A 16,344-nucleotide genomic window follows, 5' to 3' on the forward strand; every position below is an offset into this window, starting at 1 on the left:
GAAATGACGAAGAGTTAATTATCAAACTTGATAAACTGATAGATAATGGTTTAAAGAAGATGTAGTTAAATTTTTAGAGGTCTAGGTGGATTTTGACAAAAGATATAAATAATTTTCTCTTTTCACATTTAACACGGGTTCTTATGGGAAATTGAATTTTTTGGTCTGAAATCTCAAATTGTGAAAAATCTGACGAAAAGATATTACTGGAACTTTATATACATAAAGTTTAATAGCCAATGTTCACTTACTTTTAATAAAATTGATCAGACCTGGCTTAGGAGACTTACAATTAATTATTTTGTCTAAAAAAACACCGTATTTTGACAATCAGAAATTACTTAGCACAACGCTTGGCAACGTTGCGTCTTGTAGGTTAGGTATAGAAAAAGCGCGAAATTTGAAAGTAATATAAGTAGTATATACATATAATAGTATATTCTTCAAAGATTCATAATAATGAATAATAATTTGAATTTGCTTATAAAAAATTAAGATTTTTAAAATAATAAATTATTATTATTATTATTTAACGAAAATAAATCAAACAATAGCAGACGACACGAAACGGAACGGGGGAAATATAATCCAACGTTGCCAAGCGTTGAGCTAGTACTACGTGATACAAATGAAAACTTAAATGGGCATTGATTTGACTGACGTTGGAGGGGGAGAACTTCCTTAAGTAAATCCATCAAAGAAAATTATTGTTATTTAATTTTCAATTTAAATATTGAAAAATAAAGAAAATAATTTCTATTTAAAGAGCTGATGTTCCACGACCCTATATAAAAATCTGGAAATCATATCTTTTTCAAGAAAAAAAAATTATTCACTCTACAAAGTCATGCCTTACGGTATTAAAATACTGTGAGATGGCGGAATGCAGATTAAATTGCGAGAAATGTTATACACTAAATCTGCATAGATAATTACAATTCGTCGTCGCCTAAAAAAATATGATGTACTTATCAAATCTATAGATAGGCACTTTTACAATATGACGCATTCACTTAAAAACAATAGACATATACAGGGAGGAATGATAGAACAAAAAAAAAAAAAAAAAAAAAGAAAGAATGAAAGAATCTGATGACAAAGAAGAAATCCTGTTTCTTTTACAAATTACCCTGCAATTTCTTCAAACTAGTATTCAGAGTTAGCGAACTCATTGGCTTGTAACCTTGTAATTCCTTTCTCTTGTTTGAAAAATAAGGGCCGCAGGCGACATCCATTACAATTACATACTTACATATACGAATGTTATTCTAACAAGGGCGCTCAATATTCTCTCTTCTTGATGAGATGTTGTTTTTACGCAGCAGCCACTGGACCTTTTGGTTTGATCATCATCGTGGCCTTCTTTAACGTATAATCCCACCCTCTCCACCGGAACCATACAATTCCTATAAGAGACAACAAAAAGAAAAGAAGTTGATCTTAAAATTCTTATATTTTTTGCAATAATACAAATATACATTATTCAAGACATTTCATCAGTTCTAGTTGATTTCATCTTTCTGGCATGCACATTCAATAAAGTTTTTATTTTGATTTATTTAACACTTTTTGCAATTTTCGCATCTATTGATGGAATATTGTAAATTTGTTTTTATTTTTACAATTATTATTTTTGTATTTTTGCGGTGAATAATAATCAAATTTTATACGAATATCTTAGTTGTTTGATTATGGCTTAGAATTTTAAACAAAAACTTAATCACAATTTCACAGTTTTCTTGTAGGTGAGGCATTTCATATGAGAATAAAGGGGTCATGTCTCGGATTTTTCTCAAAATTCGGTAAATTGTAGTGATAGTGGTGCTAAATAAGTGTACAAATTTTGAATTTGAAATTTTTAATATTTTTCGAGATATTTACAATAACAAATTTGAGCAATATTTTTTTAATTTAAAAAAAAAATATTAATTTTTAAACAATTTGTTTAAAAAATAAAATTTGTTTATAACTTTTAAACATGTTCTCCCTCATTTAGAATGGCGAAACTCGTGGCGAAAAAAATCATGAATATTGTTTAAGTCATAATAAATCGATGGTTAAATTTTTGAGATGGCATTATTTTTTGTTTTCGAAATATTAATTAATTAACTAACAAAAGTTAATAAAAAATGAAATATTTTACGAATAAATAAAATTAGAGTACTTTTAAAAACACCATTAATAAAATAACACCAATAATAATTAATAAAATTTATTTAAATAATTAATAACATTTGAAGAAATGAAGATAAATCGTCAATTCTTTTTTTATTTGGAAGATCATCTAATTCTGTGTCAAAAAAAGAATATTAAGTATTAACAAGAATCAAAAATTAATTATAAAATGTTATTTAGAAAAAGACTGAAAAATACCATGCCGAGTAGGTAGGCAGCCCCCTCTGACTTGTGTCGTAGGGTGCTAATAATTTAGATTTGTTAAAAATGTTATTTATACTGATTTTTTCGACACAGAATTAGATGATCTGCCAAATAAAAAAAGAATTGACGATTTATCTTCATTTCTTCAAATGTTATTAATTGAGCTGTCGGATCAAAGAAGGGCACATAATCCATTTGAATTACATTAGTTATGTGCCCTTCTTTGATCCGGCAGCTCAATTATTTAAATAAATTTTATTAATTATTATTAATTTAACACCCGTTTATTAGAAATAGTTCCTATAGGGCTCGTTGGATGCGGATTTTGATAAGCTTTCTAATGGTGTTTTTAAAAGTACTCTAATTTTATTTGTTCGTAAAAAATTTCATTTTTTATTAACTTTTGTTAGTTAATTAATTAATATCTCGAAAACAAAAAATAATGCCATCTCAAAAATTTAACCATCGATTTATTATGACTTAAACAATATTCATGATTTTTTTCGCGTTTCTAAATGAGGCAGAACATGTTTAAAAGTTATAAACAAATTTTATTTTTTAAACAAATTGTTTAAAAATTAATATTTTTTTAAAAAAATAATTTTTTTCTAAAAGTTTAAGATCTTCTGCGTAAAAAACATTTACAACATTTTTCTCTATTTTTAGTAGGAAAAAAGTTATAAATTAAAAAAATATTGCTCAAATTTGTTATTGTAAATATCTCAAAAAATATTAAAAATTTCAAATTCAAAATTTGGACACTTATTTAGCACCACTATCACTACAATTTACCGAATTTTGAGAAAAATCCGATACATGACCCCGTATTCTCATATGAAATGCCTCAAGTATCAAATTGATAGCGTAAATCGGATCAACTCATGGAACGTTTTTTGATTCGATATATGGTTTTATTTAATGTAAAGTGTTTTAAATTGAATGTATAAATGTATATTAAATTTTATGAAACTATGTATATTAAATTTCAGTTCTAGTAGGTATTGCATATTTTTTTCATATATACAATGTATTAAATTGAATGTAGATTTTTCTAACAGTGTACAGGTATATCCGTTACATAGTTATTTTGATAAATTTTTATGAAATTGATAATTTGGGTTCCTTTAAGGGTTAAAATAAGAAATCGCAAGTATTTTTGAAAAATTCAAAATATTTTTCAAAATATTGCATCGGGTCAGTTGAGGTAAATGGGGACAAGAGGTGTTGGAGCTTAATTTACAGATTTAAAATTAAGTTCAACGTCAATATTTTAACCTCAGATCACCTACATCAAGATATTCTGAGTATTGCCAAGCTTTTATCTTTGACAATTGGCAGTAAGATAAAAAAAAGTTATCGCTCAATGCATAAAAACTTGAAAATCAAAGTCAAACAGTTTCAGTATTTTGTCGAGCATTTCAAAGAAAACTGACTCAAAAATCATACAAAAATTGTTTATTATTCCTTATGACTCCCATAACAGAAATTCAATTGAATTTTTGATTTTTGTCAAAAAATCAAATTTTTGGGTCCCCATTTACCCCAAATTTTTATGAAATTTTCTAAATTTTTGGGTAAATGGGTACAGTCAGTTTCATACGTTTAAAGTTTATCTAAATTTTTTTCTGCATCATAAAATTAATCCTGGGAATGTAAATAACAACTTAAAAACAAATTTGTTTGTAATTTTTTTTTTTTTTTTTTTTTGATATGTTATAACCTTGCACCAACCTTACAACAAGTTTACCGTGCAAGCTTACTATGCAAGCTTGCGATAATCTTATTATGCAATCTTGCAGTAACCTTACACAGCAATCTTTCGGTAAGCTTACCATGCAAGCTTAGGTTAGGTGGGACATTTGAAGCTTGCCGCAAGATTGCTGCAAGCTTACGTACTATCTAGGTGTAGAGAATGTTCATGAATTTTTAATTTTCATCCTAATTGGTTAAAATTTGCGAATGTTATAAAAAATAAAAAAAAATTACAAAAAAAATTAAATTTTACAATATTTTGAAAAATATTTTGAATTTTTCAAAATAACTTGGGATTTCTTATTTTAACCCTTAAACGAACCCAAATGATCAATTATTTCATAAAAATCTACCAAAATAACAAAAATCATTGCGATCACTTGACGTGGAGTCACTCAATAAATAAATTTATCACTAAACAACTTAGAAATAAATAATAGATTTAAAATAAAATTCACATTATTTTTCTAAGTCCGTAATTTTTTTTTTTTTTTGACTTTTTAAAAAAAAAGTTTGAAGGACATTTAAAATTAGGTACAATATTATTAGCGATAATAAAAATTTTTTATTTTAAAAAAAATTTGTTTTGAGTAACTATTCAAAAGACGAGTAATTTTATATGTGTGCTACTTGGGCGTCTATACAAAAATTCAGATTCTAATATAATACAAAAAAAATTTTTAAACATTAAAAAATATCTGAGTTAAACAGAAACTGTAAATTAAAAAATAAAATGAATTTGACTTCTTCATTACGACAAAGAGAAACTCACCGAGTAAATATTGTATTATTCGCAAATGAAAGCAAAGATAAATATACTTATGGGAATTCATAATATCAAGTGGTACTACTCTCACCTTGTCGAGCTGTGAGGTCTTGAGGATCATTTAAATAAAGTCCATTCAGTCCGCGTCCACAAGATTTCCACCACCAACCACCCTTCAGCATTGAGGCACAATTTAACGATGATCTATCATTATCCCTGTAAATTATACATTTTCTTTTAATGAAAATTTTTTTTTATTTATTTTTTTTAGGGTTCCGTACTCGGTTCGGAACCCTATTAATATCGGTTTTTTTGAAATCGTGTACCTCCCCCCTAGCGGCCACATAAATTTATCTGGAGGGCTGAAAATTAGTACACATATGTATTTTCGCGTGTAGATTACAGGAAAATTATAGCGAACTTGATTGGAATTGATTAACATAGCGTTGTCAAGGAAAAACCATGAATTTTTACGAAAAATGCCTAAAAATGACTATGTACCCCCCCCCCCCCCTAGCGGCCACATCTTTTGACATAAAGAACTCAAATTTGACACACTTACGTATTTTTACGTGAAAATTACAGGAAAATTATAGCGAACTTGATTCGGATCAATTTACATAGCGTTGTCAAGGAAAAATCAAAAATTTCGAAAAAAATAATTTATTCTCCCTAGCGCACACAATATTCAACCCAGACAGATCATATTTAGTATACAAATGTATTTTTACGGGAAAAATACAGGGGAAAAAAAGCGATCACGATTAGAGTTGATGATTAACTTTTTATCAAGTTTTTCAAGAAAAAATGACAATTTTAGGAAAAAAATGTATTTTTCCACCAAAAACGAACAAAATTTTATTTAAAGGAAATTAAATTTATATATTTTAACGTATTTTTACGTGTAGATTACAAGAAAAATATAGCGAGCATGATTGGAGTTGATTATCATAGCGTTGTCAAGGAAAAACCATGAATTTTTACGAAAAATACCTAAAAATGAGTATGTACCCCCCCCCTAGCGGCCACATCTTTTGACATAAAGAGCTCAAATTTGACACACTTACGTATTTTTACGTGAAAATTACAGGAAAATTATAGCGAACTTGATTCGGATTAATTTACATAGCGTTGTCAAGGAAAAATCAAAAATTTCGAAAAAAATGATTTATTCTCCCTAGTGCACACAATATTCAATCCAGACTGTTCATACTTGCTGTAAAACTCAATTTTTGCGTGAAAAATACAGGGAAAAAATGTAAGCGCGATTGGAGTTGATGATCAATTTTTATCAAATTTTTGAAGAAAAATGATAAATTTCAGAAAAAAATGTATTTTTCCGCAAAAAACGAAAAAAGTTTTTCTACAGTGATTCAAATTTATATATTTTGACGTATTTTTACGTGTAGATTACAAAAAAAATATTGCGAGGATGATTGGAGTTGATTTTTCTGGAATTAATAAACAAATTTTATTTTTTAGATAACTTTCGATTTTTCCTTGACAAGCAGCTACTAGCCTTATATCAATATCTTAAGTTTTATCTCTTTTTGACTTAGAAAGATAAAATTTAATATTCAATATATTTTTAAAATGTAAATACAATAAAAATATTGCGAGTTGAAATAAAATTATGTTTCTTATATTTTTTTAGTAAAATATTTTTTAAAAAATAAAATCGGACAAGTGCGAGTTACACTCGCACTGAAATCGAGGGTTCCGTACTCGAAGCGAACTTATTTGGTATAAAAACAAATGTTTAAAAAATATGTGTTGTATGACAACTAATATAAGTAATACGAAGAGGAACAATTTTCTTGAATTTTACAAAATTGTTCCTTTTTGTATCACTTATAATAGTTGTCATACAACACATATTTTTTAAACATTTGTTTTTATACCAAATAAGTTCGCTTCGAGTACGGAACCCTCGATTTCAGTGCGAGTGTAACTCGCACTTGTCCGATTTTTTTTTATATTTCATCTTAATACAGAAAACATAATTATTTTTTTTTTTGTATCTTTAAATAAAATATTTACCTGTTGTAAGTAGAGAATGGACTGTTATTTGATCCATACCAAGGATCATTTAGAGAATCTCCTGCATTTCCCTCATAACCATCGATCTCCAATTTATAGTATTCTCCCTCTGAATAGATCTTGAAATGAGAATATTGAGCATACCTAAACACACAAAGATAACACTTTTTGTAATAAAAAAAATTGTCTATTCAGAATCATCGACTCGTAAATTTGTGAAATTCTAGATTCCTCTTGTCTGACACAGGATGTGAAGTTTAATCGAGAGGCCAACAACTTTCTAATTCACAGATTCAAATTCAGTTCCCGATAAGATGGGAGAATATACCTATATATATATAAATATATACGATAAATTTTTATCAAATTTTAATCATCTCAATTTTTTGCATTAGCAAATAATACAAAAATTTTCAAATTACTCTATATCTCTAACTTCTATTTATATTATATATAATAATAATATTAATAATAATAATATTAAATATAATCATAGATAACTATATTTTATTATACCATTAATATATTATTATTATTATTCATAATATTATTTATTTATTTGTTGTGAATTGTTGATTTGTATTTTTTTCTCATTTTATTTTGATGAAAAAAAAATGTTCTGCGTGTGCAGTGATTTAGTTAAAAAAAAAAAGAAAAAAATTAGGTATTTAAGAAAATATAACCCACGTGCGTATTCAATGTTAGTCAATGGTCGATTGTTTGGCAAAGTTTATTCTTGCAATATAAAGTACCTACTCGAATGAATAATGTGATTCTCTTCTTATATATATATATATATATATATATATATATATATATATATATACTTTACTCGAGCAGAATTTTTGATCAGTTGATAAATAATTTGCATTCTGGCGATACCGGCATTGAAAAGGCAAACAACATTATAGACAACAAATAGCCATAAAATATCTATGGCATTTGGTTATAAATATAAAATTATTATATATACTAGTAGAACTCTTGAATCTTTATAATATTAATGTCAACCAGTTTTGCTTTATTTAAAAAAAAAAAAAATAATAAAAACACTTTTCTTGATCCTGTTTTACATCCGGTGGTCGAAATCAAATATTTTATTTTTTTTTTTTGAAAAAAATTTTACTGTGCCATTCTAGGAATTTGTAATAATTAATAATAATAATTAATTAATTAATTAATTAATTAAAATAAATTAATATAATAAAATAATTAATAATATAAATCTTCAAAAAATCTGGTTGGTTCATTGGTTAATACTTCCGACTCATGTGCGAAAGGTTCAGAGTTCGATTCCCACCATCGATATTTTTTTCTAAGAACAAAAAGTCTCTCAATATTAAATTGTAATATTACCTTAATATTACATGTAATTTTAACTTGAGGCGTATATTTTATTATTATTGTAATATTACACCGTAATATTACGAATTTTCCATGTAATATTACACCGTAATATTACGAATTTTCCATGTAATATTACCGTAATATTAAGATAATGTTACCTACTGATTTGATAATTCTACCAATTTAAATAAAACCAATTGTTTATTTAAAAAATAAAATGATAAATATTCCAAAAGTTTTAAATTTAATGTTCATCACAAAATAAAATGACCTGAAGGTAAAAAATATTTCTCATTTTTCCAACTTTCATATTATCCAAAAGGAAAAAATCAAAATTTCGTAATTGCTCAAAATTTTAGAAATTGTTTTTTTTTATTTTATTTTAAACAGCTGTTATTATTCAGTGTTTCTCGGATGATAGTCAGTGATACCAACATGATCCATGAACTAAATATGGTAAATATAACCTCACTTTCTAGAATTATGTTGGTATCACTGACTGTCTATCATATATGAGAAACGTCGCGCGCAGCAATAACAGCTAGTACACGTTAACATAACCTCAAAATTGAGAAATTGTTTTTTAACGTGTACCATTCCTCCTTAAAATAAAAAAAAAAATAAACAAAAAAAAAGGAAAAACAATTTCTAAAATTTTGAATAAGATAATAGGTTTTCAAATTTTTTTTTTGAATAAAAAAACTGAAAAAATAAGGAATATTTTAAATTTTGTCTTTTTATTTCATTAAAAAATTTTGCTTAAGTATCATTAAAAAAAAAATGCGTACAATATTATAATTATAGAAAATTGAATAAATTATGAATTTTACTTTCCAAAGCTCTCACACCTATTTATTATTTTCTCACATTCCAATTACTAAAAAGTAATTTACATTATTAAGGGAAATTTCATAATTGGAGTATATATATTGAATTAAAAGATAAGTAGCACCTGTCTTCAATGTCAAGTTTGTTCAATATGACTTATAATGATTTATTGTTAGCACGAGCATTAAATTCCTTTAAGAAAAAGTCATTATCGGTTAAGATATAATAATTTTATGCAGTTTCAATTATTCATGAGTGAATAAATAATTTAACTACTTTTACTACATTTTGCTTATATATTATAGGGTATTAGAATATTGTATATAAACTCTATTAAGAGAGTACTAATTTTTTTTATGACTAATTGAATTTTGGAGATTTTATTCATTATCATCTTGTTAATTTTTCCTTTAAATTGCCTCATTATGTGAGGGCAATTTATTTTACTTACATTATAGTTTTTACAATTTTTTTATTTCTACACTGAGAACAATGTTTAGTCAAAACAACCAAAATTTAGTTGGGCCAACAAAAAAATTTTGTTGGTATTTAAACAAACAAACTATCTGTTTGAGTCAACCAATAAATTTGGTTGAGTGTTTTTTATAGGCATAACAAAAATGTTTGGTTAGCTCAACCAAATTTTTTTTTATTTTTTCTATTTATTTTATTATTTATTTATTACCAATTTAACGTTCAATTTATATTTATCCAGTTGAAATATTTGTGGACTTTGAAAAATCTCATCTCCGCCTGGGATCGAACCTCTGTTTGTAAACTGCGAATCGGGAGCTCTGACCACTGGACTACCCATCTTTGTGAGGTATTTAAACTAATTGTTCTCTTAAGGTACGAGCTGAGAGCGAATTAAATTATTTGGTTGTCGTAACCAAATTTTGGTTGGAATTTAAAAATGTTCAACCAAATAATTTTCTTGGCCTAACCAAATGTTTCGTTGAGATGACTCTACGACTTTGTTTCAGCCAAGCAAAATTTCGTTATAGGAACCAAAATTGACGATTTTGTTGCAAACACAAAAACTTTTTTTTTCAGTGTAACTTATTCTATTTAAGATTATAATGTATACCGTATACAAAACATTTGAGAATCATTTTGAAAAATCTCTCACGCATGGGGGTTTGAACCTAGGACCCTTAGACGCGATTCGCATACTCTGACCACGCAGCCATAATGACTTAAAGATTTTTACTTAACATTTCTTCTTGAATATTAAAACTGTATTTTCTTTCGTTTACTTAATTCGTTCACTAATTCAAATTAGTAAAATATTACTATTTGATTTAGTAATATCTTCTTTTACTAAAGTTTTAGTTAAAAATGACTAAAAATTAGTGGAAATTTTTATTTAAATCAAATAAAATTTATTTGGCTCTGAAAGAAATATATCTTTTCTCTGGGGGAGTAGGGACAAAATACAAGAAATTTTAATTAATTAATTCTTGTTAGAGAATAGAACAAGCTTTGATTTTAATATCATAAATCTCAAGAGACGTTAAACTATAAGGTATATTTTTAGACAAAGAGGATTATTAATCTGAAGAAGAATTTTAATTTAACTATGAGTGAAGAGATGACTTTGATGAGATTATAATGTAATGAGAAAGTCAAAGCAAAAGATTGTTTGAAAAAATTATATCTCTTCATTTATAGTAAACATTCATTTGCAAACTTACTTGAGCATTCTTAATGTCCGTCGTGATATATACAAATTGGCATTACAATAATACTAAATGAAGAAAATCCACCTCTCCATAAATCATTATTTTCCCAAGAAAAATTCATTCTAAAGTTTTTTTTTTATAATAAATAATAAAAAAAAAATTTGTCTGAAATCCAAAATAAATATTATTTATTTGTTTTAACCCCTTGACTGTCGATGGCCTCCTATATATGTCCAAAAACAGTCGTGCCATCTTTGTGATTTTGGACATATATGTCCATATTAGAAAAAAAAAATACTAAACATAATTAGAATTGAGTGTCAATGTGTATACTAAGGTTTTCGGGGTCACTGAATCCGAATTTGAGGTCAGAATTAAAAAATTCAAAATGGCGGACCCAATATGCCGTCCAAAAAATTTAAAAATTGACTTGATTTTCATAAAAATAGTTCCTTTGGGGTTTTTGGGGTCGCTAAATCCAAATTTGAGGTCAGATTTAAAAAATTCAAAATGGCGGACCTAATATGGCGGATAAATGAAAAATTTATTCGATTCGTTCAAAATTCGGTACTCGGGGGTTTTTGGGATTGATGAATCCAAATTTGATGTCAGATTTAAAACATTCATAATGGCGGACCCAATATGGCTGAAATTTTTTTAAATTGATTCGATTCGTTTAAAATTCGGTACTCGGGGGTTTTTGGGGTCGCTGAATCCAAATTTGAGGTCAGATTTGGATTCAGCGACCCAAAAAACCCCCGAGTACCAAATTTTGAACGAATCGAATCAACTTTAAGTTGTTCCGCCATATTGGGTCCGCCATTTTGAATTTTTTAAATCTAATATTAAATTTGGATTCAGCGGCCCCAAAAACCCTCGAGTACCAAATTTTGAACGAATCGAATCAATTTAAAATTTTTTCCGCCATATTGGGTCCGCCATTTTGAATTGTTTAAATCTGACATCAAATTTGAATTCAGCGACCCCAAAAACTGCGAAGGGGTTAAATAAATTTTAAGAGGTTTAAATAAATTTTAAGAGGTTTAAATAAATTTTATTTGGTTTAAATAAAAGTTTGTATTAGCGCTAAATAACATTTTTTATTTAAAACAAATAAAAGGTTATTAGACTTTAAGACAAATATATTTTTATTTGATTCAAATAAATTTTATTTATCTCTAATAAAGGCAAGTAAAAAATTTCGTTGGATTTTTCTGACGTACACGTTCTTTGGAGTCACTATTTACGAATCTAATATCATATTCCAAATATTCAAAATGGCGGCTCCAAAATAGCGGACCAATTTTTAAAAAATTTGCTCGAATTCATTTGAAACTTGTTTTCCGGGGTTTATGATATCAGAGAAATGTTTTAGTTGAACCAAATATAATATATTTGAGTTAAATAAACGTTTATTTGTCCCCCAGCCTACTAACCTATTTTTATTTGGCGTAAATAAATTTTTTTATTTAATTCAAATAAAAATTTATTTGAATCAAATAAATGACACTAAACGGAAATAAAAATAATATAATAATTCTAACATATTAATTGCCTTCATACATTAATAATAATAATAATAATGTAGAAAACATTGTTTTGTGTCAATTTCATAATTAGAGATTCAATTTCAAAATCATTAAATAGACACTGATGCGGTGTTAAAATGAGATCGCATGTTTTCTGTTGTAATCTAAAAATCATTATTTACGCAAGAGAATGTTTAATACATAGAAAGGAAGATGATCCTTTTTCAAATCCTTGAAACTTGAATAAACGTAGGCGTTTGATAAAATATCTGATACAAGTTTCATTAAACAGAATAATTTAGTTGAATCAACCAAATGTTTGTTTAACTGTACAGCAATGCATTTATTAGTTTGATTCAATCAAAATTTGGTTGTTTTAAACAAATTTTTCTCTAAGTGTATAGAAGGTAAAAAATTAATCGTTGATATATAAAAAAAATTTTATGAGAGTGAAATACTCATGAGGTGATATTGTCAGCACACGTTTCTGGCGTAACATATATTACTCGAAATCAGTATATATATATATATATATATAGGTATAGGCAGGTGTATATATATCGTAATCGATGCTCTCAAGGACCTTTTAAAGTATATTGGCAAATCTTTACGATGAATCTCCTCACACGAAATGGTTTTATAGCAAGAGACGTGAACTAATTTGTACAACACTTCAATTTCTTCCTCCACTTTTTTTTTTTTTTTTAATCAACAAGATCTACAGCATCACTTTGCCACATCGTGATATAAAGAAAAATTTACTCTTCAACTTTATAGTCACCATAAGCACAGTATTTACAAAAAGAAAAATATATTATTTTACAATTTGGAATAATTTTTTTCTTTTCCAAACTTTCGAGTTTTAATTATTGCCAAATGTTACATTCCAAAGGAAATATATTTCTCTTAAAGCTAAATATTTATTTAAAATTTTATATTTGATTTAAATTAAAATTCTATTTGCATCAAATGAAATTTTATTTTTTGCAAAACAAAATTTTTTTTCAAATAAATATAGTATTATTTGGCTTTGTGACAAATATATTTTTATTTAATTCAAATATAAATATATGACGCTCCACGACAGTAGGGACCTTTCGTCAAAAAATAATTGTAGGTTATGTTTAGTGATATTTTTATCCCTTTTATCTTGATAAAAAGATAAAACATAACTTAAAATTATTTTTAAGTAAGGTTCCTTCTCTCGCGAAGCGTCTTAGATAGCACGTAAGCTGGCAGCAACCTTGCGTCAAGCTTGCCACGCAATATTGCCAACCTTGAACGGCAAACTTGCCATAAGCTTCAAATGTCCCACCTGACCGAAAGCTTGCATGGTAAGCTTACCGAAAAATTGCAGTGTAAGGTTACTACAATATTGCACAATAAGATTACCGCAAGATTGTTCAGTAAGCTTGTAGTAAGGTTCGTGCAAGGTTGCCAAATAACTTTGCTTTGAACCTAAAATTTTTTTTTTTGTTTCGTCTAATTTATATAATTTTATTATATTAATTAGACGATATAATTATAAAAAAAAAATTTTAAGTTTAAAGCAAGGTTATTTGGCAACCTTGCACGAACCTTACCACAAGCTTACCGTGCAAGATTACTGAACAATCTTGCGGTAATCTTATTATGCAATCTTGCAGTAACCTTACACTGCAATCTTTCGTAAGCTTACCATGCAAGTTTACGGTCAGGTGGGACATTTGAACCTTGCAGTAAGCTTACGGCAAGTTTTCCGTACAAGGTTGGAAATATTGCGCAGCAAGCTTGTCGCAAGGTTACGTGCTATCTGGATTCTCCCGCGGAGCGTCACATATTATAAACAACAAATAATTAACAAATATAATTAAATAAATATAAATTTGGATTAAGAAAAAAAAATTCTTTGGGTGTATTGTTTTTAAGTATATATATATAGACATAATAAGATGAAATAATTTACCTCTTGTTGCCCTCAAAATCTTCAAGTTCGACTCGTAGCATATAGTCCTCGTTATTCGTCAACATGTAAATGTTTTCATTACCCAACCAAAATTCCCGGGCAGGATCGCCAAAACCATTTTTATAATCAGCCCAATCTCTGTTGAAATTTTCTCTGGGCTCACCGTAATCGTCTCTCCTTTGAATGATCTGTAATTAAAAGAATCGTAAAGTTTCATTCAGTATAGAACATTCCACGAATGACGAAATACATATATATGTCGATATAATCGAGAACAAGTTATTATATATATATTTGATATGAATTGATGGCATTATTTATGCGAGCAATCGACGTGTTAAAATGTTTAATACATATTTCATTCTTTCACGTTTGTTATGAAATCGAATGCAAAATTAAGAAATTGACACTGTAATTTAAAAAAATAATACAAATTAAATTAAATGCATGATGTAATAATAATAATAATTTTGAAATTAAAAATTTATTATAATACAATTTTTCAATATAATTTTATTAAAATAAATATATAAAATTATTTAATTTATTTACAATAAATTTTGGTAGCAGTTTTGGTTCTGCTCAAAGATGACAGCGATAGTTACTAAACAGAACTGCGCTTGCGCTACTTTTACTCTCTCATTGGTAAAAAAAGGCGCTCTTATTTAAATTGCTTTATTATAAGAAAATGTTTTAAAAAAACAATAAACAAATTTGTAAGTGTTAATTTACTGACATATTTGTAATTATTTAATTAATTGATTAATAATTTGAGAAAAATTATTTTTTGTTTTTTTTAAATAACAAATTATTTAAAAAAGGATTATAAACTACTATTAGATGTAAAAATTAAAAAATAATGTAGTTATTTTATCACAAACAGAATGTAATACAATCATAATATTTCAAAAGAACTAAAAGAATTTAAGTTAACGTAGCTGTGTGGTCTGTACATATGGCTTGCATTCCAAGGGTCCTGGTTTCGATACCCCACGCGTACGAGATTTTTCAAAATTATTCTCAAGTATTTTATATACTACATGTGTAATAATCTTAAATAAAATATTAGTTAAAATAAAAATTGTAAAAGCTGCCATTTATTTAAAATAAAAATAATTTCATGGAAAATAGGAAATTTTTATTTTATATTTTATAAATAAAAATTTTTATCCGGATGCTAGAAATAATTGCAGAAAGTTGATTAGAAATAAAAATTGTATATTTTAATTACATATATGTAGAGTTTAGGTATATATATATATGTTTGATTGAAAAATCGTGAGTGTGGCAACAATTTAATAATTACTTTATAAAACAATAACTAATTCATGAGGTAAATGTATTTGTGTACTATATAAAGATTGTATAATTATAAATTTATACACGTAAAATTATCAGAATTTTCTCGCGCTCATTTCATATAGATATTATAATATATATAATATATTTAATCATTATCGTGAAATCCATTTTCTGATACTTTTATTTCATATAAACTTAATACATAAAAGGTCGTGTCATTATTTTCAAAAAAATTTTAACATTTTTTTCAGCGAATATATTTATTTATTTTTCATCATTTACTGATGCAATTTATGAACACACGCGACGAATACTGTGACAACGTTTATATACAATAAAAAAAAAAAAAAAAAAAAAAAAGTTGCTTCAAATAGCTTTGAAAACGTTTTTGTAATTGATAACCCTGTTGTCGTATATAGAGAGTGAAATAAAGTCTAGGAGAAATTATTGCATCCGTGCAACAAAAACGATTTGAGATTATAAAGTCTCGTGCAGATATTTGATCCTATCTTTTTCTCTCCTTTTTTTTCATTGACTTTCAAAAGTATGCCTCTATTGGAGATTTATAAATATATGTGTAAATGATCTCACGTTACTTTTGAATTGATTATATGTATATATATATATATATATACATTTGGATTTACCAAATAAAAGAAAAGACAAAGTACAATGATTGTTTATTATGTAATGTGTGTGTGAAATTCTTATTTATGTCGTGAGATTTGAACATATCTGTTTCTCTCAATAAACGTTTATTTTATACTGTGTGTA

At 26.7% G+C, this 16,344-nt stretch overlaps 1 protein-coding gene across 3 annotated transcripts in view; it reads right to left on the bottom strand.

Moving 5' to 3' along the window:
- Positions 1-578: 578 nt before the first annotated feature.
- LOC127288385 (angiopoietin-4) overlaps positions 579-16,344 on the bottom strand; it is a 232,495-nt gene continuing 216,729 nt past the window's right edge. For all 3 annotated transcript variants that reach the window (XM_051315796.1, XM_051315795.1, XM_051315798.1), the window contains 4 exons: positions 14,269-14,456; positions 6,938-7,081; positions 4,989-5,113; positions 579-1,406 (listed from right to left, as the gene is read on the bottom strand). In XM_051315796.1, coding sequence (XP_051171753.1) covers positions 1,315-1,406; positions 4,989-5,113; positions 6,938-7,081; positions 14,269-14,456 — 549 coding nt within the window. In that variant the 3' untranslated portion in view covers positions 579-1,314. The remainder of the gene's footprint in view (positions 1,407-4,988; positions 5,114-6,937; positions 7,082-14,268; positions 14,457-16,344) is intronic.

Source organism: Leptopilina boulardi, unplaced genomic scaffold (assembly GCF_019393585.1).
Source record: "Leptopilina boulardi isolate dan_hultmark-lab unplaced genomic scaffold, ZJU_Lbou_2.1 LbouV2_384, whole genome shotgun sequence".
Lineage (NCBI taxonomy): Eukaryota > Metazoa > Arthropoda > Insecta > Hymenoptera > Figitidae > Leptopilina > Leptopilina boulardi.